At 45.1% G+C, this 21,925-nt stretch overlaps 1 protein-coding gene across 1 annotated transcript; it reads left to right on the top strand.

The window, feature by feature from the left end:
- Positions 1–5,633: 5,633 nt before the first annotated feature.
- Positions 5,634–20,493, top strand: TECTB (tectorin beta; the record flags this gene model as incomplete). Its single annotated transcript, XM_082854042.1, has 10 exons — positions 5,634–5,709; positions 6,426–6,616; positions 8,327–8,469; positions 8,575–8,647; positions 12,216–12,319; positions 12,470–12,553; positions 16,439–16,601; positions 18,106–18,178; positions 19,309–19,341; positions 20,444–20,493. 10 exons carry the CDS (start codon positions 5,634–5,636, stop codon positions 20,491–20,493), a joined length of 990 nt encoding a protein of 329 aa, XP_082710168.1.
- Positions 20,494–21,925: the final 1,432 nt, after the last annotated feature.

Here is a 21,925-nt window from a genome sequence, read left to right as displayed (position 1 = left end):
TCTTATATCAGAGCCTCCTTAAGTGCCATACCCCCTTCCTAGAATATTCTGTCCCTACACACGCGCGCGCGCGCGCGCGTGCATATACACGTGCACACATCCCTTCAGCGCCCAGCCCAGCTCCTCACCCTTCAGGTCCCATCTTTTTTTTTTTTTTTTTTTTGCAGTACGCGGGCCTCTCACTGTTGTGGCCTCTCCCGTTGCGGAGCACAGGCTCCGAACGCGCAGGTTCAGCAGCCATGGCTCACGGGCCCAGCCGCTCCGCGGCATGTGGGATCTTCCCGGACCGGGGCACGAACCCGTGTCCCCTGCACCGGCAGGCGGACTCTCAACCACTTCGCCAACAGGGAAACCCCCCTTCAGGTCCCATCTTAAGTCTCTTCAAAGAGATTTCCTTGACCAGGCTGTCTAAATTAGATGCCTCTTCACTGTCCCATTATTCTTTATTTTTAAAGCCTATTTGTGTTCTGCCTTAATATCCTTACATTTACCCCAAGTAGATGATAGATATAGACAGATAGATAGAGATATGTATATTTTCATATATGTGTATTTGATTACTACCTGGTACCTTACAGACACTCATTACATATTTGGTGAATGAATGGATGAGTAAATGGATGAAAGAATAAGTGGACGATACTCTGGGAAGTTTTAAGAACAGAACAAACGATTCACCTTGAATGTTTTAGACCAGCTGTGAGATTCCTAACCTTGATCTGAGTAGGAGCTATTTTTAATTCTTCAGTCCTGCGATTGGATGAGGAGAGAAGGGTGGGGAGAAGACAGGAAAGGGAGGGGCTGATGGGTCCTACTCTTCAGAGAAAGAGGCCAAGTCTTTATTCCCTGTGCAGAGATTAGCCAGATAAGCCTGGAGAGGCCAGTGTGTATGCCTGGGACACTCTGGGAACTCGTGGCCTCAGGGTCTGCGGAGGGATGGGGGAGGTGGAGCTTCTCGCTCTGTATTTCAAATGCACTCTCAGGAGAGGGGTCTTTTCTCACTTCTCAGTTCTCCTTTCTGAAGTGCATTTTCCATGAGGGGAACATCACTTTCTCCAGAGAGCTGGGAGGAGTAGGCCATTGAAGCCTGCAAGGGAACACCCACTCATCTGCAAACTGGCAAACAGGGTCTCCCACAAAGTAGAAGGCTTGATTCAGGGCTTAAAGGAAACAATGGAGTCCATTTAACAAAGCCAATGTGTAATGAACTCGAAACAGTGCGCTTTCAAAAATAAGTTACTAAAGCAGCCTTTTAAATTTTAATGCATGCTTATTACCTTTATTTTCAGACTACCATCTGTTACCTCAGGAAGAGTTTACTGGTTTGTCTATCATCATGATTCATCACCTATATGATTCCTGAGCTATGAATGACAACGTTGATTGGAATTCTGCAAATGGCAACCCTTTTGCATCTGGGCTAGCTTTCACAAACCGTGCAAGACCTTCGAAGAGAACTGGTACCTTCTAACGCCTGGCAATTCACAAAAGGAAGATGCAACGAGAGACAAACTCATTTTTCAGATGAGTTTGCCATAAAACCCTATTTATCGGGCTCTTTCAAGATCCTGATGTTTTAAAAATCTTCCCATCAGTTTTGTTTGTGTTTTACGGAGACATAGCCACGGGCCTGAGTGGGAGACATCGCTTTTGGGTCGTCTCCCAGCGGCACCCCTCCTACCCCACCATCTCAGGAAGGTAGAGGAGTGGTGAAAAGCAGAAAGGGGATGAGGTGGGGCAGTGAAGTGGTGGGTAATTACCAAGGAAATAATAGAAGCCCCCTACCTTTTATCAGAACAAGTAACAAATACTGTTTGGCCCAAGTACACTTTGTCCCATTCTGTTTCTTATGCAAATTACACATCTAGAGACTAGCCTGCCACAAAAGTTGACTCCGCTTCCCCAGCTTTATTCAACTTGCCTTTGAAAGGAGTATCATGTACCTGATTGTTAGCTGGGTAACAATCAGAGAAATTGTAGGCAAGATCTTATCATTATGGGGGGGGGCTTCTTTAGAAATCAAAAGCACCTGCTCTTTGTGAAGATGGGCTTCTAAAGAGAGAAATATTCCCATTAGAAAATGCCCCGAGTTCAAATGGGAACATGATTAACATGTCCTCCCAGCCTGAGGGTACCAACCTTAGACCAATAAACTAGGGAACCTTTATTGAGCACTTACTGTGTGCCAGGTCCTTGCAACAGCCATAGGAGATGGGAAGCCTGATTATACAGATTTGGAAACTGAAGGCTTGGAAAGGTCAGGTGACTTGCCAAGATCCCACAATTGGAAATGTGACAGAGCCACAACCTCTAATTCCAGAACGTTTGCTTTTAATTACCTATGACGTAATTCAGCACTGATGACATTAATGTATACTATCTAGTGACAACCCCCACCTAATAGGCTGCCCTCTTTGGATCTTCCAAGCAGAACTGAGTATAAAACAAAAGACTTCCCTGAAGTCCTGCTCCTATAGAAGAAAATAAGCTACTCTATGCAAACCAATTTACACTTCATTTAATACTCCTAGTAACATTATATCATAGATATGATCATATCCTTTCAGGAAAGGAGGAAATAAAGGCTCACAGAAGCTAAGTAACTTGCCCAAGTGTACACAAGCTAGTAAGGGATAGAGGTGGGCTTTTGATTCCCAGGCCAACTTCAGTATCTATCTGCCTGGCACCTTGTAGGCATCCATCAGACATTTCCACTGAGAGAGAGGGAAGGCTTTTCGTTCCCCTGCAACCCTTTTCATGAGTGAACTCTGCCCTTCCAGGTCAGGGTCAAGATGATCCTATTGACCCCCCTGGACCAAGGTTGGCTGAAAAGAAGGATGTATTTGAAGATGGGTGAAAAGAATCTTCTTGAAATAGAAACAAGTATCCTAACGTACATGGAAGACCAATGCTGAATTATCAGTGATGCATAACATTTGTGTCAAATCAGAGAGGCCATCCTTATGAAATTAGGCTGCATGAGGCCTCGTGACTCAGCTTACCTGTTGCTTCCTCTGTCAAGCATGTCGACTCTCCCTTTTCCCTCCTCCCCCCATCCTGCGTTCCCGGTACAGATTTCTATTTTTCCGTGCATTCCGCACCCACCCACCCAGTTCCTAGTTCTGCTGATTAGCCTGTGTCTTCCCAGGGCCTTGTCCCTGGTATACTGTAGGGACTTAATATATGTTTAAAAAAATGGACGGAGGAAGAAGCTCAGAGTTAGTGCTAAGCCCTAGGAAAGAGAAACTCAGAAGTTATGCATGCTTGTGAGATTCAAGCGCCATTTTCTGCTCAGGAAGTAATGCCTCTAATGAGTTGTGGAGACCAGTATAAACGTGCTGATACTTCCAGGTCACACTAAACTTGATCCTAGCATTAAAAAAATTAATGTGTTTCCTCTTCTTCCCCTCTCCTGCCCATTTGGTCTTTATCTATAAAATATATTCATTGCATGTGTGTTACACAATATAGATATGTCTCATGTAGCATGAATCTACAATGGGTACTTCGTGCTACTTCCGAGGAAAAGAAAAACAACTCAGGGACACATACATGTTGCCAGAAATTGTTAGTTGTCTCTTCGTGCGATCTGTTTCTTTACCTAGCACTTTACAGTTTATAAGAGCCTTCACATCATTGCTCTCCCATCCCGTGAGGTGAGTTCAGGGCTGTGGCTTCCATTTACAGAGAAGGAAAGTGAGTCACAGAAATCTTTCGTGGCTTGCCATATGGCTATTTCCTTAGTTCTTAAATATCATCGTTGTAAGGCATGCCATTGATTTAACAATAGGTTTTGAGGATATAAGGAAACTACCATACTGTGTATACATATTGCTTATAAGACACATCCCAATGTTTCTGAGACATTAAATTATATGCACTTGGAGAGAGAGACATGTATCTTAAAACTAAGAAAATGTGGTCAGTCGTGGAACAATGACTTAACATGGCATTCTAACTCTGAGTCACTGTGTACAATTTACCTTCTCAGCTACATTATAAACTCCCACAAGCAGGGTATTTTTCTACACTTTTTACATGTCTCTCAAAAAGCGTAATGTAGTGGCTTCTGTACAAAATGCTCTCAGTTGGTTGATAAAAGAGTCTGTTTCCTCTAAAAAACAAAACTAAAAGGAGCCCTTATTTTTCATTCTTAAATTTCTGGGTACTAAAAATTCCTAGGGAATATATTTGGAAACTTCCCAGGAGCCGCATTTTATCTGCTGTTTTTGGTGGGATCTTGTTTGGTGGCTAAGAATTGAATCATAAGATTGCCTCTCTGAGAAAGACAAACACCATATGATACCACTTATATGTGGAATCCGAAATATGATACCAATTATTTACAAAACAGAAACAGACACACAGACATAGAAAATAAACTTGTGCTTCCTGAAGGGAAAAGGGGGTGTAGGGGGCATAAATTAGGAGTTTGGGACTAACAGATACACACTACTACATATAAAATAGGTAAACAACAAGATCCTACCATCTGGCACAGGGAACTATATTCAATAATAAACCATAATGGAAAATAATATGAAAAAGAATACATATATATGTACATATATATATACATATATATACATACATATATATACATGAAACTGAATCATTTTGCTGTACTCCAGAAAACTAACACAACATTGTAAATCAACTATACTTCCATAACAAATAAAAATTTTTTTAAAGAAAGATTGCCTTTCTAAGTTCCTTCTCCCAATATCACCGCTCTGGGAGACTAACAAAACTTTAGAAACCTAGGGGGTCTACAATCAAAAGTTGTATTTCCGAATGAAGTTCTGATGAACTTCAAGATGAAACTCTAGAAGTTCGGAGCTTATTATAAGATATTAGAGAAAAAAATCTTTAACATGTTTGCATGAACACAGCCTATTTTTTTTGTTTAGTATCCAGTGTGCCACTGCTGAACTTGTCTTCCTAAATTCAGTTTAGATAGCCTGCATATAAAAATAAGAAAGCAAGAAATAAACCAAAGAAAGCAAGATGTAAAAAAAGAAAACTGTCACCTGTAACCATGCAGAAATTGGTTTGTCTCCAATCAGAGTTATTTTTGTATGAGGAGGAAAATATTCAACTTTTTATTCCACCCCTGGTTTAAAAAGCAGTTAAGAAAAAAAAAAAGGTTCTCCAACTCTGTGAAGTAAAAGAAATTAGCCTCAAGTGGCCGTAACTGAGCTTCCCATCGGATTATCGTACAAGGTTGCCTTTTATTTCCCCCCCACAGTGGATAATGCATGTTCATTGTGGTTTATCTGGAGCCGGTTTCTTTTACACCCTCTGCTTATATAAAGTCGAGCTAGGACTGGGAACAGAGATTTGGGGAGCATCTGAGAGGCAGCCTCCAGCCGGAGAGAATGAAACAGTCGGGAACTCGAGCAGCCGCGTGTGACATTGACACTCTCTGTGGTATGAGCCCCATGTTTTGCCTCCCAACGCAGACGAAGAGCCGTTAGAAACGAGACGCGTGATCCATCTCCTCTGTATGTGCTGCTTTGTTCTCACCCTTGATTTTAATTTCTCGCTCGTGTTTCTGACCTAGAATGATCGAGGCTCGGGCCCTGTCAGGACCGTGAACGTTTGGCCAGCTTGTTGGCCACCTGGCAAAAGCAATGGTGATGAGGGCCTTCGTCCTGTTGGCTGTCTTTGCAGAAGCCTCTGCGAGATCTTGCGCTCCAAATAAAGCAGGTATGCTCTGGTGCTGTAGCCCATTTTCCTGGAAAGGAACTTTTCCTGGCACTTCCCTTCGCAGAGTTCATAGCCCTGTGCTTCTATTGTTAGGAAAATGCAATACTGCAGCCAAGTAGAAGCGCTTAAGCACCCCAACGCCCATCCGGTTTTTCCCACAGAAAGTACAAATCTACTGGGTAAAGTTACACTTTTTAAAAATTAGAGGCTGCGAAATAGATGAACCAATAGATAAAATCTTCACATTTTTTTCCCATTTTCTATTTGACTACTGCTTTTCTGTCCTGTGCCATAAATTACTGTTTCATGGCATTGCGCATAAATGGACATTTTAAATTTTATAGGCTCATTACATGGGATGTTCATATATATATGAAACCAGATTGAATGGATTGGAAATATATATATATATAGGAAATATAAATATGAAAATACATTGAATCTGGTTTCAAAAATACATTCCTTAAGTTAAAGCTTAAAAGTGGACCAATTTTGAATACATATTAAGAATAATGCAGCTATTACACAGAGGTTTCAAAAACTGTAAAAGTGGAACTTCAGTGACTGAAGTTGGGGGAAAGCTTTCGTCACAGCTCATGAAGAAGAGTGGGGAAAGTATTTTTAACTAACTGCTTTGCATGCTCAGCTGTAACAGGAGCCCACCATATGTAGATGTTACCAGATCTGATTTCAGACCAGGTCTCTCCTCTTTCCAGATGTCATTCTTGTGTTTTGTTATCCGAAAACAATCATCGCCAAAATCCCAGAGTGTCCCTATGGATGGGAAGTGCACCAGCTGGCGCTTGGCGGGCTATGTTACAATGGGGTCCACGAAGCAGGTTACTACCTATTTGTCATCCCAGATTTGTCACCTAAAAACAAGTCCTATTGTGGAACCCAGTCCGAGGTAAGACCAGGCCACACGTGGAGGAGTTGCTAAGAGGAGGCAACTGGGCCCAAGAATGAGACATCTCCTGTCCACCCTTAAAAAGACTCAGAATTCACCACTTTCTTTTTAAGAGTCAGTCCCAACTCCCAAATTTCCTGAGATATTAGTGTTCTTTAAATTCTTTTCTTCTGTCTAGTTTAGGCGACTCTTTGGATTTAAATTTTACTCTCCTAATTCACTGCCTGAGCAGCTAAGCCACCTTCCGTGAGTGGAACAAAGTACACTTCCCACCTCCACCTCACTTGGAGCTCCGAGCACATGTTCATGGCTGCCATCCTTCCTGAGTTGGATGGGTGAGCCATCCTCTGCCCGAGACTTGGAAGTGGGGACAAAGGGGTGCATGTGGAAGGCATCTTAGGGACTTCCCTGGTGGTCCAGCAGTTAAGTCTCTGTGCTTCCACTGCAGGGGGCACGGGTTCAATCCCTGGCCGGGGAACTAAGATCCCACATGCCACGCGGCATGGCCAAAAAATACAAAGATAATGGAAGGCATCTTAAAGGGGTGACCAAAGTATAACACAACCCGTAATTGGGTCTTGTGAAGTACCCAGGACAGGTAATCAGAATTAAAAGGAACCACAGACATCCTCTCGCCAAGTATCCTTATGGGATGGAGGAGAAATCTGAGACCTCCCAGCAAAGCCACTAGTTTGGGGCCACAGAACCAGTAGAGATATAGTCATGAAGGGAGCCTAGGTCTTCTGACGCTCTGGCTGACGTCTAGAACTCATACGGCCTTGACTGAAGGAGATGGTACATCTATCGGGTCTCAGCTCCTGGGGCTACCTCCTCTTCCTAAAGGTCCCACAAGGATTCAGGGATTTAGGGAGAAGAGTCATGGGCATGATTAACAAAAACATCATGTCTTTGAATATCCTGGTAAAATGAACTAGAAATCATATGTGCAGTCTTAGGCAGATCACTTCTCAAGTGACCGTTCAAGATCCCTTTTAACTCTAATATTTGGTGATTTTAAAGTCCAACAAGTCAGAGGAAAGAAACTCAGAAATAGTGCTCATGATTGGAAGAGGGAAAGAGCAAAGAACCAGGCAGTAACGTTCTAGAGATGGGAGGTAGTGAAGGTGTCACATAAGATTACTTGGACAGGGGAAAGTAAATTAAAAGTTGATGTTAGGAGATAGAGGTTCCTGAGCCAGTCCATTTCGGTCAGAAGCCCAATGGGTATATGGATTTTTTTTAAGTGTACAACATTCAACTTAGATTATTATAAGATTATTATAAACAATCTTGAACAGACTTAAGATCTCTTTACAAAAATTATCAGCTCACCTACAAACAAGAGTGGGTGCTATATCAATGGCAGACATTCATGTCTCCCCACTGGGCATTTTTCTTTTTTCTTTTTTTTTTTTTTTCGCGGTACGCGGGCCTCTCACTGTTGTGGCCTCTCCCGTTGTGGAGCACAGGCTCCGGACGCGCAGGCTCAGCGGCCATGGCTCACGGGCCCAGCCGCTCGGCGGCATGTGGGATCTTCCCGGACCGGGGCATGAACCCGTGTCCCCTGCATCGGCAGGCAGACGCTCAAACACTGTGCCACCAGGGAAGCCCGGGGCTTTTTTCTGAACCATCTTCAGTCATTTATCCAAGAGGCCTCATTCACATCATGGGGGTACAGGGCCACCCTAACCGCCTTCTTTCTTTCTCCAGTACAAGCCCCCCATCTACCACTTCTACAACCACATTGTTTCCAATGACAGCACCGTGATCGTAAAGAACCAGCCTGTGAACTACTCTTTCTCCTGCTCCTACCACTCCACCTACTTGGTGAACCAGGCTGCCTTTGACCAGAGGTAAGCTGCGCAGAGAGCAGAGGGCGGGCTGCCTTGCGTGTGCTCTGCAGTCCCTGTCAACCAGGCATGTTTCAGTCCTTATGCAAAATTCTCTCCCCTTTTCAGAGTGGCCACTGTTCATGTGAAGAACGGGAGCATGGGCACATTTGAAAGCCAATTGTCTCTCAACTTCTACACTGTAAGTGGTCTCCAGGTCTCCACTGCTACCCTGGGGCCTTTCTAGGAGATGATGGGATGCTTCCTCAGCATTTGTTCTCCTCTAAGCCGTATGCAGACCCCCATTCTTGAACTTGAACTGAGACGTAAGCTTTGTTCTAGATTTAAGCCTCTTTAAAGACTAGATGCAGCAGACATTCAGATTCATAGACTGGATGGAAGAAAGGAAAGGTGCCACAGAGGAAAAAGGGCAATCTTCCCATTTCACAGATGAGAAAACTGAGATAAGAGAAATCAAAGGTCAATAGGCCATAAAGACAGCCAAGGTCTAATTCTTAATCAAGATCAGTTTCCACCACAACCCCCTCCAGAGATTTATATTTAGGATCTAGCTCTTGTTAAAACATCGGCACAGACTAGTGAGCTTCTACCTGGGACAGGGCTAAGGGGAGAGGTTGGGGTTGGCTGCCGCCGCCTAGTTCTTCGGTCTCCAAAGCCCTTTACTTGGTGGGCCTCCTCTTTGTCTAATTTGGACATGCTGCCTACATTGACATCAAAGCTAAAGGCACTAAGAATAAAATTCTCCAGAGAAACTAAATATGCAATGGTCATTAGCCCAGCTGCCCTCCTGTTTAGATGGGGTGCTCTGTTTTTTAGACCTGCAGCTTCCAGTGAGGGGACATGCGTATAGGAAATGGCCCAGCTGGCTAAAGGAAAATGCAGGCAGGAACAGAAACCTTTACTTCCAACATTAGAACTGGAAGATAGCCTTAGAGGCCACCATGTACAACCCATTCATTTTGCAAAGGAAACAACTATATTACCTGGAACTCCACTGACCTTGAACTCTTTGAACTTGCTTTACCAGCTCCCTGGAAGCTATTAATCTTGCTGAACTCAGAAGGTGAGAGCTAGAAGGGATCCTAGAATAACCTAGTCCATTTTATAGCTGAGGATCTGAAACCCAGCGAGGAAATGATCTGTCCAAGATCCCACAGGTGGTCCAGAGCAGTACCCAGTCTGGAACAAGGTCCCCTAACATTGGTCTACAAGGCAAACTTACTATGCAGGGAATGGAGCTTAAGTTTCATGACCCCTCACTTCCACAGGCCCTTTTCAAGGCCCTGTGTCTAATTTTGTATTCAAAGTTTTGATTCTTTTAATTAAAGAGGGCTCTCTAAATAAGCTTCAAGGTCCCACAAAACCTAGATCTGCCCCAGGCTACACACCACTAGTGGTTAAGTCCTGAGAAAAGGAAATTCCATACAATCCCTTGACCTATAATCAGGGGGGTTAAAACAGTGTGGATCACCAGGGTGAAGAAAGGATGGTAAAACCACTGTAGTAACTGATGAAGGTTATCCAGAGAGGAAAATAAGCTTCACACATTGACCACAGACTCAGGGGACATCCTGATGACAGGCTGTCTTTACTACTGAGCCCCTGTCTGGAAATACATGATTGTTGCTTTAACCAGATAAAATTATAGCTATGACCCTATGAAGGTTTTACAACAGTTGGAAATGGAGAGGCACCACGACTGTCAAAAGTCATCATCCACCACCAGTTATGTGGAGCTAAGTTTCAGACAGAACTATCAAATCTTATAACTTTTTTAAGAAAAAACAAAAATTAGGAAGCATGTGCTCAGCATCACCCAGACCATCCTCTAGATGGCTAGACAGACTGCTTCCTTGAACTGGTAGAAATGAGGCTAAGGCCTTCCCTAGGGCCCACCAAGACCCTTATAGGACAAACAAACCTTGGCAACGAGGGGCCTCTGAGGTTATAACCGAGACTTTGGTGCTGATTAACATTCCCACAATGGGCTCGGTTTCCTGTGCCTTACCCATGAGGTTGGTATTTTTCTTCTCCTCCCTTCTTCTGCTTTGAGAGCATTCTTGTGTGTCTCTGAAGCAACAGCTGCTCGCTGCATATATTTCCATCAAATTACCAGAGACCGAGCTGTGCCCTGCGTGGCACAATAGAATGAATGCTCTGCTAGTTGCTTAGGATTCTGAGAGCTCCAAATGCCAGGCTGCAAAACCACCAGTTCTACCCAGCATGCTTCCTCTCTTCTCTCTCTACCCGCTTCCACTCAATTCTGCCAACGGTCCGTGGTTGGTATTCTCGGTAAAGTTATTTTGACTCCCAATCCAAAATAAAGGAAGGTAGTCAGCTTGTAGAAGTAGCCTAGCACTGTGGTTAAGAAAATAGGCCTTGACATCAGACCACTGGTTTGAAGCCAGTTTCCACCATTTACTAGTTGTGTGACCTTGGACAAGTTAGTTAACCTCTCTGGGCCTCCACCTATGCATTTGTTAAGTGGGGATAATAATAGCACTTATCTGAGAGGTTTGTTATGAGGGTTAAATGAAATAATCCTTATAAAACCCTTTCCACAGTGCCTGGCAGCAAAGTAAATGCCCGAGGAAATAGTCATTCTCACAATTGTAAGCTTTGACCTTGTTTAAAGTGGAAACTGAGAACTCCTAGCACCAGCACTGTTACCTTTATAGGGTTGAACATCAATGTCAGAGTGGGATTAGGTTGCCTTCTATTCAATCAAAATGGTATTGACTATTCCTTTTAGTTAGACAGAGACAAATGCCAAAGCTTGGGATGGAATGAAGGCAAGCGATAGAGACCAAAATCATAGACTTCCAGAGTCAGAACAAACCTCAGAGGTGATTAATCTTGACCTTCCACCCAATGCCCAAAACCCTTCTGCAAGGCTGCTGAGGGATGGGTACCCCACCTCTTCCAAGGGCAATGGCAAGTTGGACCTTCTTATGTTAGGTCAGCATGTGAAATCTGATGTCATGAAATCTGACATTCCGAACTCTGGCCCACTGGTCCTGGTTCTGTCCTCTGAAATGATACTACATGTTACTGATGGTCCTTCAACTGGCTCAAGCTTGTCTTCCCCAAACTAAACATCGTCTCATTCTTGATGGTCCATTATCATCCTAGTGACTCTCTTCTCTGTATGATTTCCTGGGTTAATGCCCCCGTTAAAAGGCAGAGCCCAGAATTTGCCAAAATAAACTGTCCGGGTACTAAAGGGTAAGCTATCTGGACATAGGTCCCTAATTTTCACGTTACAAAGAAAGTAGGGGGAAATCACACGGAGTATTGCCTCACTGTCAGGTGAGAAGTGGAGAAACTGACCCTTAAAAGCGTTTTGCTTCAGAAATTGAATTAAGTGTGCAGATTCTGTGCTCCACTATGTAACATAATCAGGAAGCTTCCCTGCAAGTGGAGGTATTATTCCAATATTCCAATTCTTGGTTCCCAGGAGATGGGGCCAGGAGAAGCACCTCTGGCTACACTGGGGACGGCGGTCTATGATTTGGGTCTCTATGTAGCGCAGTCTCCTGGACGTACATGTGATGCCCTCATCCCTTCTAAGGTGGCACCAGCATCCTAGGAGGTACAGCCTCTCTGGTCCCGGCGGGTCTCACTGTGGTCTCATGTGCCTGTGCCTTTGGGTTGCTGCTCCCCCCTCCCGTCCCGATTCATCTGCTCCTGTCAGACCCAGCTGCTCAGTCTGACAGATCATAACGCCCGGTGTCAATTTCCTTCCAAAGAATGCCAAGTTCACCATTAAGAGGGAAGCGCCTTTTACCCTGGAGACATACGAAATCGGTTCAGATCTGTTTGCAGGAGTAGAAGCCAAAGGGTTAAGCATTAGGTAAGTGTGTGTTCTTAATGTTTGTATTTATAAATACAAAGAAGAGGAAAAAAAAACCAAACAAAAACAGCCCAGAGGCGTTTTAATCACCCACAGTTTCTAGGCATACAACTCCCTAGCTCACAGTGATGAGTTTTGTTTCATTTCCAGGTTTAAAGTGGTTTTGAACAGCTGCTGGGCCACACCTTCGGCTGATTTCATGTATCCCTTGCAGTGGCAGCTGATCAGCAAGGGGTAGGTACGGCTCTCGGGACCACAGGGCTGAGAGGTGGGGCTTGGTAGGTCCAGGGCTGCTCTGGCTTGGGACAGCTTGGAAGGAAGAGGCGGAGCCTGTTGGGGTCACATCAGTGACTTCCTCTGTGCTTCCAGACTGAGTACGGATACCAGGAATCCCTAACATAGTGCTTTCTAGGTACCAGGTTCTGTTCTGAGAGCTTTATCATATACTAACTCATTTGCCTTACAACAGGTAGGTATTATTACTATCATCCCCATTTTCCAGATGAGAAAACTGAGGCCCAGGAGGGCTTAAGTAATGTCACATAGTTAGTGTATGTGTGTGTTTATGGGGAAGTGGGCAGGTTGGGGTCAAACCCAATCAATCTGACATCAGAACCCTGATGAGAACTAACTTAGATATCCATGTAAAAAGCTTAGTACATAGTACCTAGCTGGTATTCAATCAATTTTAATAATATCATTGTTTTTATTTACTAATAATTTCATAGGTAATGGGGAGTTCTTAAAATTTGGAGTAGAGGACTAAAGTAATGGGATTATAGTATAGAAATGTGATTCTGGAAATCACACACAGGGTGGTTAGAAACAGAACATGGGAGGTAGAAAGACCAGATTAGAGGCTGTGGCAGCTCTAGTGCCGAAAGTGATAAGACCTGAATCAAGGCTGTAGCTAAGTGAATGGAAAGAAGGTCATCCAACATCACCCAAGGGAGGGAGAAGCAATAAAAATTTAGCAACCAATTGGATATGGTAGAGGGAAGGACAGGGCACAATGTCTGAGGAACATGTGACAAAGAATGCTGCTGCACCGTGAATTGTGAAGATGAGAAGTTGTTTGTCATAGGCTCCTAGGGAAGAGGGGTTCTGGATAAGGGAGTTTGGATTCTCCTTGAGTTCAGGGATGACATATTGACCTTGAGATGACAATTGTCTAGAAGCACTTAGAATTGTAACTTTGGAAAAGGATGAGGATGAGTTAGACTAGAGATTCAGGCGTGATCCACACAACAAACAGTGAACACAGAAGAGGCCATTCCCCAAACCAAAGCAGACCAGTTACACTGGAACCATCAGGGCTGAGTAAACACTGCCGCCAGGGACAAAGATGATAAGATAACAAAGGTGAAGCCGCTTTGGATCTTTATCTATTTTTATTTAACAAACACTTATACAGCCCTTACAACATACCAGGCATTACTCTAGGTAGGTGCTTTGCAAATACTAATTTATTTCAATTTCATTAAACTTCCTATAAGTAGGTAGTATAACAATCACTATTTTATACATGAGGAAACTGAGGCACAGGTAAGTTCAGAAACTTACCCAGAGTCTAAGCTAGTAAAGGGATGGATGATCTGGGCAGCGTTATCTCTTGATAACACAGGGTAGGACAGGCCAGCAAGGCCCACACCCAAGCAACCCACCTTCCTGCAGAGATGGGAGCTTAGTTTGGGTCCTTATTTCACATCTGTCATTGAATGATTCATTTAGGCTCTGTTGATGATGGTGCAAATCAAATGACCTCAGGGAGATTCTGAAATAAATTACTGACCCATAGGGACCTTGAAATTACCAAGAGGCACTGGGAACCTCTCTCAACCAATAGCCACACAAGGGCAAAGCCTTCTGCCACACCATGGAATCATCTCCTCAGATAGTTCTAGTGCCCCTGCACACCTAGTGGATGTGTCATATGGCAGAAAAGGGAATGCTTGTGACTTTGGGGTAGTCACTACAAGTGGTCCTCAAACTCTAGTGTGCACAGGAATTCCTTTGGGTATCTGCTACGCATGCAGACACGTTGTAAACCCACAACATCAGAAGGTCCCTAGGTGAACCCTCGGACTCTGCATTTAAGCACAGCCAAATTAAAGACACCCTGACCTAGTTGCAAATACTGCCTAACCGAAATGGCCCCTTGAGGTTGGAGATAATTGCACGAAGACCAGTGTCAAAGGGGAGAATTAGAAAGGCCACTCCCATAACCTCCCAGATGGTTTTGGTTCACACCAGGCCCTTTGGAAGGAAAACCCAGTTTTTAAGAAAGCCTGGAGAGATTAGAATAGGAATTTTGATCTCAGGTGGAGAAGTGATGATGGTGTGAAAGCCTCCCCGTGGGCATTCCACAATCCCGAGATACCTGTCACGGAGGCACAGGTGCCACAGCCAGCGCCAAGAGGCAGCAGTGCCAAGGCATCTAGGCCTGCCTGTCACTTGCCTCCTTCCTGCCGCCAGCAAAGCTCTGCTTTATATTGCTCCCACTGTCTGACACCGCACCCGGACACCCCAGCAGCCAGGAGCTATTTTAAGGACTTAGTCTTGAGTTCGTACAAGGATCTCGGGTTTAATGACTGAATGATCCTTCAAGAGTCTTGTTTCACAGCTCAGAAAATGCCCCTAGCTCTTGTCACTACTCAGAGGCCACCACAAACAGATCCCAGCTTCTGGCCCTGGTCCAGATATAAGGTGCAGTTTTCATGGCTCGTTTCACTCACTCTCAGAGTTAACATCCCCTCCGTCCTACCTCTGATTTGGCCCCTAATGTCTGGTTCTGATGGACTGGGATGGGGGAGGGTCCACCATGAAGTTTCCCTGGGGCGACTGCACTGCTCCCTAGTGTGTGTGTTGAGTTGGAAGGACGATAGAGTCAGAGAAACACGCCAGGCGGGGCATGAACTTCGGGTTCCACTGAGGTGCTGTCCACTGGTCTTTAGCTTTTGAACCCATAGACCTCTGTTCCGAAGAGGACAGGTTCTGGAGCTCTTTGTCACCTGCATACAGGCCCTCACGCTCTGTGGGTCTCGCTGTACATTCCCGAGAACCACTGTGTCTGTTCCCAGCCTGGCTGAATGTCTGGCACTTAAGTAGGGAATCCACATGAGCTTGGTAAACGAAAAGGTATTGTGCTTAAACCAGGCTTTCCCAGTCTCCACACTGTTGACTTTTGGGGGCTGGATCGTTCTCTGTTGTGGGGTCTGTCCTGTTCCCCGTAGGGCATTCTGCAGCATCCCTGGTTTCTACCCTCTAGGTGTCAGGAGTATCTTCCCCCCAGTCATGACAGCCACATGTCAAATTTCCCCTGGGGGGCAAAATGGCCCCCAGGTGAGAACAATTGGTTTCGACAAATGCCCATCTATGTCATTATTTTTTCTTTTACTGCAGTTGTACGTTTGGGACTTTGAAACTTCCCAAATATTACACTCTCATTATAGAGAATTAAAAAAAAACAACAACATAAAGGTGAAAGAAGAAAACAAAAGCTGTCCATAATAGCCAGTGTTAACATTTAAATGGTATCCTTCCAGCCATTTTTTTCTGTGCTCATATTAAAAATATCTTTACAAAGGTAAATTATATAATAGAATAGACATAGTGCTTAAATAGTACAATGTAAATTCAAATTCCCGGTGGCAAAACCTCACAATACACACACAGCAATATGTTGGGTGTGACCTGGGCCTAGGTGGCTGTGAGAGCACTTTGGGAAATGCCGTTCCCAGCACCACCATCTTTATTTTGGACATATGCGGGGAGTCTGTACGTATCCCAGTCCTCCAGAGGAGAGGACATTGTCTGGGGGGTTTCATTTCTTGGGGACAGAGATGTGGTAACTTCCAGATGTGTGGCTTCTCGTAAGTTGCTCCACCCTTGCTATACTCTATCTGTAGAATGGGGATGGTCACAGCCGTCTCATAGCTCCTCCAACTGACCCCAAAGAAATGAGGATAAGTGAGGTGCTGCCACAGCGCTTCAGAAGGATAATGTGCTGTGTAAAAGCCCAGGGGAGGCCGTGCGTGACTTTGCCTCAGACGCCCTTGCTAGAGTTCATGAGATGACCTTGTCTCTCCCCCTTCCCTCCCCCGACCGCGTGTGCTCCAGCTGCCCTACGGATGAAACAGTCATCGTGTATGAGAATGGGAAAGACCACAGGGCAACCTTCCAATTCAATGCTTTCCGGTTCCAGAACATCCCCAAATTGTCCAAGGTGTGGTTACACTGTGAGACTTTCATCTGTGACAGTGAGAAGCTCTCCTGCCCAGTGGTGAGCCACCCTTCCCGGAATGAGAATATTACCTGAGGCTGTGAGGGTGAGGGGATGGTATTTGAGAAGCTGTATTTTTACCTGGGAAATTGTCAACAGACCAGTGTAGATATGTGTGAGGACATACTGGAGGAAAGGCTGCTGAGGGTAGGGGCAGACGTTCCAGGCGTGTCTGCCCTGCCACAAACAAACTACATGGTCTGGCCCAGGTCACTTAACCCCAGAGCCTGGTTTTCTCATCTCTAAAGATAGAGTGATGATGAGTAATGGCGGCCCTTCTCTTTTCAGAGAGCAATGTTAGGGAAATTGAAAGCAACAACAGACACGGAGATGCTTTGAAAAAGTTAACAGGACAAGGGAGATTCAAAATTCAGCCGGTAGCAATAGGCTCTGAATGGAAGTCGAAGGTAGGTATTTTTAGCTCTTGACTTACCAGCCTGAACGTCCGCCTCGGAGACTTAAGATGGACAAGAGAGATGTTGCAGGAATTCGCGACGTGAGGTCACAGCTGTTCCGACCACGTGAGAGGAAGGGTCCAGCTTCCCAGACATGTTTAGTAGCTCATGCAGGAGGGTCGGTTTCCCCTCCGCTTCCTCCACCAAGAAGTTGCTGCAGAATCAGTCAACATGCGTAATGAATTCAGGTGGAAGAAAATTTTCCATCGCGACCAGGTGTGAACCTGGTCCTCAGAGCAGTGGTTCCGAAGTGTGGTCCACACTGCCTCAGCATCACCTGGGAACTTGTTAGGGATGCAAATTCTCAGCGCCCCACCCCACCCCCTGGCCCCAGACCACCTGATTCAGACACTCTGGGCGGACCCAGCAATCTGTGTTTTAACAAGCCCTTCAAGTGGCGTGCATGTTTGAGAACCACTGCTCTGAAGATCTAGAAGTGTTCAATTCCAAACTGTTACCTCCTCCAGTCTATTTGGACCGGAGACCTCAGTGAGGAAGGACACAGTGTTTCTGAAGAGGGTACCTGCTCGCATTGCCTATAGTAACCAACAGAAATAAGATGATAATCTCTATTTCTGTTGATTCATTTAGCCAGACAGTGGTCACTTACGAGCACAAACAGAGAAAGGGAAGGGAGTAGAGAACCATTTAACTGTTCATGAAAGGATTATTATTGGCACTACATTTAGAAAAGGAAAGGAACCAGAACACAGTTTGCAGGTGTCCACGCCTCAAATCACAGTGGCGAGAGTGACTATGGGTAAAAGCCTTCCTTCTCATCAGAGGAAGCAGAGTCAGTGCCTCCCACAATGCAGTGCGGATTTGTTCCAGCTTGAAGAGTTAAGGACGGAAAGATTTCTCCCTTTTCTCAAGTTGGAGAAGCAATGAAACACATCGCTCTGGGTTATAAAGACAGTAAGGGAACTAATGTCTGAGGCCTGGGGAATTGTGACTCCGTCAACTTTGTGACTCCTTAAAAAAAAGTCTCTTTTCTCTCCTGTGTTTTTTTCTCATCCCACCTCTCCCCTCGGCTTCTCCTGGGTCTCCAGACTTGTGACAAACGAAAACGCCTCCTCCGGGACCAGACTGGGGGCGTCCTGGTCGTCGAGCTCTCCCTCCGTAGTAAGCTTCTCTGTTTTCCAAATGGTTGCCCTCACGCTGGGCTGCGTCCACAGGCACGGCCGGTTTGAGCATTTTAACTGAATTGCCAAACCAGTTGTGCCTGTAGACACAACCTTTACCTGCAACGCGTCTCCTCACCTTGGGGGTGGGTAACTCACGCCCGATCAAGGAGGTTTGTTAACTACCCTGAAAAGTTCAGTCTGTGGCCTCAATGCCAATGCCCCCCAGGGACTAGGAAGTGCTGAGCTGCCACACACAGTGTGCAGGTGATAATAATAATAGAAAATGAAACGTACTGGGGCGTCCAGGGCACGTCAACAAAACTAGTAAAGGAGCTGGGTGGGCCCTGGGGTTTCAGAAGTAAAGGAGATCCACACGGGCCCTGTCCTCAAGAATGTACCATCCAGCAAGGAGGGAGATGCTAAATGCTAAGGGAAAGGGAGATAATTACTGTCAGTGGGGGTGGAAGAGGCAGGGTCTATGGGAATAGATGGGTAGGCAGCTCAGCGTAGTCAGGCTGAGGGAGGACCTCTGCGAGTCGTCTTTAAGTCTGACCTCAAGAGTGCCGTGACATCAAGGGGGGACAAGGCCTGGGAGCTTTAGAGGACGGTCACCCAACTCTGGTCAGGAGCCCAACCCCATCTGCTGCCTGATTTTGTATGACCTGTAAGCTAAGGGCAGTTTTTCCTTTTTATGTGGTTGAAAAAAATCAAAAGAAACAATATTTCATAACACACAAAAATTATATGAAATTCAAACTTCATTGTATATACAGAAAGTTTTGTTGGAACATAGCCACACTGGTTCATTTAGGGCTTGTCTCCAGCTACTTTCGACAGCGTCAAGTAGCTGCAATAGAGACCGAGTGGCCTGCGAAGCTGAATAAGTTTACCATCACCCGCCCTTTGCAGAAAGTTTATCAACCCCTGCCATAGAGAGCCGAGATGAAAATGGTGTGAGATGAAGCCTCTGTCAACCCTGCAAGAAACTTTGTGCTAAAGACAATGGGAGCGGGTTGGTTTCATCAGGGGAGAATCCAGTCAGGTTTGTGTTTTAGGAACGCAGCTCTGAGACTTCTCCCTCTGTGATCTTTTCTTAAACCTTCTGTATTCTTTCCTTACTCACTACAGGCAGGGGATCCTCCGGTCTCTATAGCTTCTCAGGTAAGGAAAAGAGACAGCTCTGGGTAATGCTTTTAACAGGCAGATGTGTGTTTTAAAAGAGGCTTACCTTTGGCCCCAGCAAAGCCTTTACCTGAATGAGTTGGAGGGGGATCGGAGGTCGAGAGGTCTCTCTCCAACCAGCCCCTGAGCTCTGAAGGGAGGGAGGAGCTGGGGGCAAGCTGGATGAAGCAGAGCTGGTTCCCCCACCGCCCTACCAAGTCTAAGCAAAGACATCACCAGGTGGTGCCTCTTGGGTTTCTGTGTTCAGAAAACATGATTTTCAATGATCTGTTCATTCAACAAATATTTCTGAGTCCTTTCTATGACCCTGCCCCTCATGAACTGAGTGACCTTGGGCCATGACCCCACTCCTGCATTCCCCAGTTTCCTCTGTGAAATTGGGTTAATAATTGCCCATATCATACACAGAAGTTGTTGTGTGGATTAACTATTACAGCTAAGAGCACGAAACAATGCCCAGAAAGCAACAGACAACCAGTAAGGATCAGCCGTGATTACTGACTCTGTACCAGGCACTTTTCTAGGCGGTGTGACTGCTGCAGTGAACAAGGCAGGCAAGGCTCCTGCCCTTCCTAATATGCATGAAGTATGGTGGGTGGGGCCGAATAATGATTTAGACAGCAGTCCGGGAAGCACCTTAGAGGAAGAAGCATTTCAGCTAAGACCCAAGGTCTCACCAAATGATGCGAGAAGATGGGTCAGGCAGTTCTATTTATAAACAAACTCACAGATGTAAGATTTGCTCTCACAATTACAGGAAACCATGCAAGCCAACTGTTTGAGACTCTAAGATGCACCATCTGGAGTCTACAGTGAAACACACCATCACTGTATTATCGAAGTTCAGGTTCCCATCTGTCAGAGGTCCCTATCCTAGGCTTATCTGTTGGGTTCTTTGTACTGATGAAAGTGAGCTATGGAAACCCCAGAGGACGAACAAAACTATGTACAAAATGTGCAGAGTTTCATGGAAACCTACTGAACGTCTCTGAGTTGACTCATTTATGTTGAGTTGACTCTTTTGTTGAGTTCTCCTTACTCCTTGTCGAACTGTTTGTCTCCTTTCCTGTCTGGTCCACAGATGTTCTCTATCACCTCATCGTGATGCTGGGGATTTGTGCTGTGTTATAAGGGAGAGCCAGGCAGGCAGCTGCAGTTCCTCCACCCAAGACCATCTCCTCTGTCAATGACAAACTCACATTTATTGTGCTGCCAAAAAGAACAAACAGAAGACCGTATTGTTGGGAAGCAGAGAACAGCGCTTTGCCAAATATGTGTTCCAGTGATTTTTGTGAATTTCAGCGATTGTTTTTCTTCGGTGCCCCACTTCCTCTTGTGACTTCCTGTGGCTCTTAGATTCTGCCGTCCCTCCCCTGCAGCCGGCGGAGGAGTCTCCTTTTCCCATAGTCAAGTCGAGACTGCAGTGGACTTCTTTGAAAGCTATCCTAATTTTAAAAGACTAGCACACCCAACCAAGTGCAGCTGAGCATCTTGAGGAGAATGTAGGGCATAAGCACCTTTAAAGTGCTGAGGACGGAATGCACAGGAACAACCAACTTTGCCGAAGGAGCCTTTGTCTTTGAGGCTGTGCAATTCCTATCTAAGGACCAGAGCTGAGCCACCAGGCGGCGGTTCTGATATTTCAAATGATGATGTGGGAATCAGAGTAGAAAACATTCGTTTGCTCAAACCTGAATAATATAAAGGAAAGTGATTCTTGAGAGCCCCCAGTGAGTGCTAACCCAACTGGTGTTTTATTATAAGTTTTCTTAAATATGTATAAACAGTATATACGTATACACTCCTTATTTTTATAGCTGATATATACGTCTAAGATCGAAAGAAAATTACAAATTGAATAGGACTCAGGCTACAAAAAGACTAAAACTCACATTAACATTCATTGAACATGATAATGCGGCATTGCCTAAATGAAACTGCTACCTGTAACATGCTTCAGAGGGACTGCCACAACAGAGTCTCTTCAGCTTGGCAACCCCATCCTACTCGTGATGCCCAAGGCTCTCACTATTTCTATTTGCTCTGCTAAGAAATCTTCATTTGTAGAGCATGGTCTGACCTCATTTAGCCTTTACTTCAACATTCAAGCCCATATCTTTTTTTGTCTCAGTAACCTACGACCATTCGAATGGAACCAACAAAAACTCGGAAACACAAATGCAAATAAAATGAAAACAAATGGCCAGTGAAATCACGTGGTTTCTCATGCTGAGAGCGCTGCCACCCCAGTGATCCAGAACATGTTGAGAGTAATGATTTACACGGTCAAGCAAATAAAAACGGAAAGAAGCGGTCCTGGTAGAGAATTGGCGGATCCCTGAAAATGCACTGAGGACCCCGGTTTGAGGCTAGAAGCTGAGATGCGCTAGGAAAAGCCTGAGCTTTAAATTCTGTTCTTTGTCTTGTAGAGACTCAACTAGCGGGCTTATCATTGGAAAACACGTCAGTTTGTATCTCTGTATTTAATGTATTTGAGAAGTTTTGGGATCTGTAGTTTGATGGTTCTCTTACAACCATGTTAATGAACTCGGAAATTAAGCTA

This window comes from Leucopleurus acutus (assembly GCF_964270905.1).
Source record: "Leucopleurus acutus genome assembly, chromosome: 14".
NCBI classification, from domain to species: Eukaryota; Metazoa; Chordata; class Mammalia; order Artiodactyla; family Delphinidae; genus Leucopleurus; species Leucopleurus acutus.
This window is presented reverse-complemented; position numbering and strand designations above follow the sequence as displayed.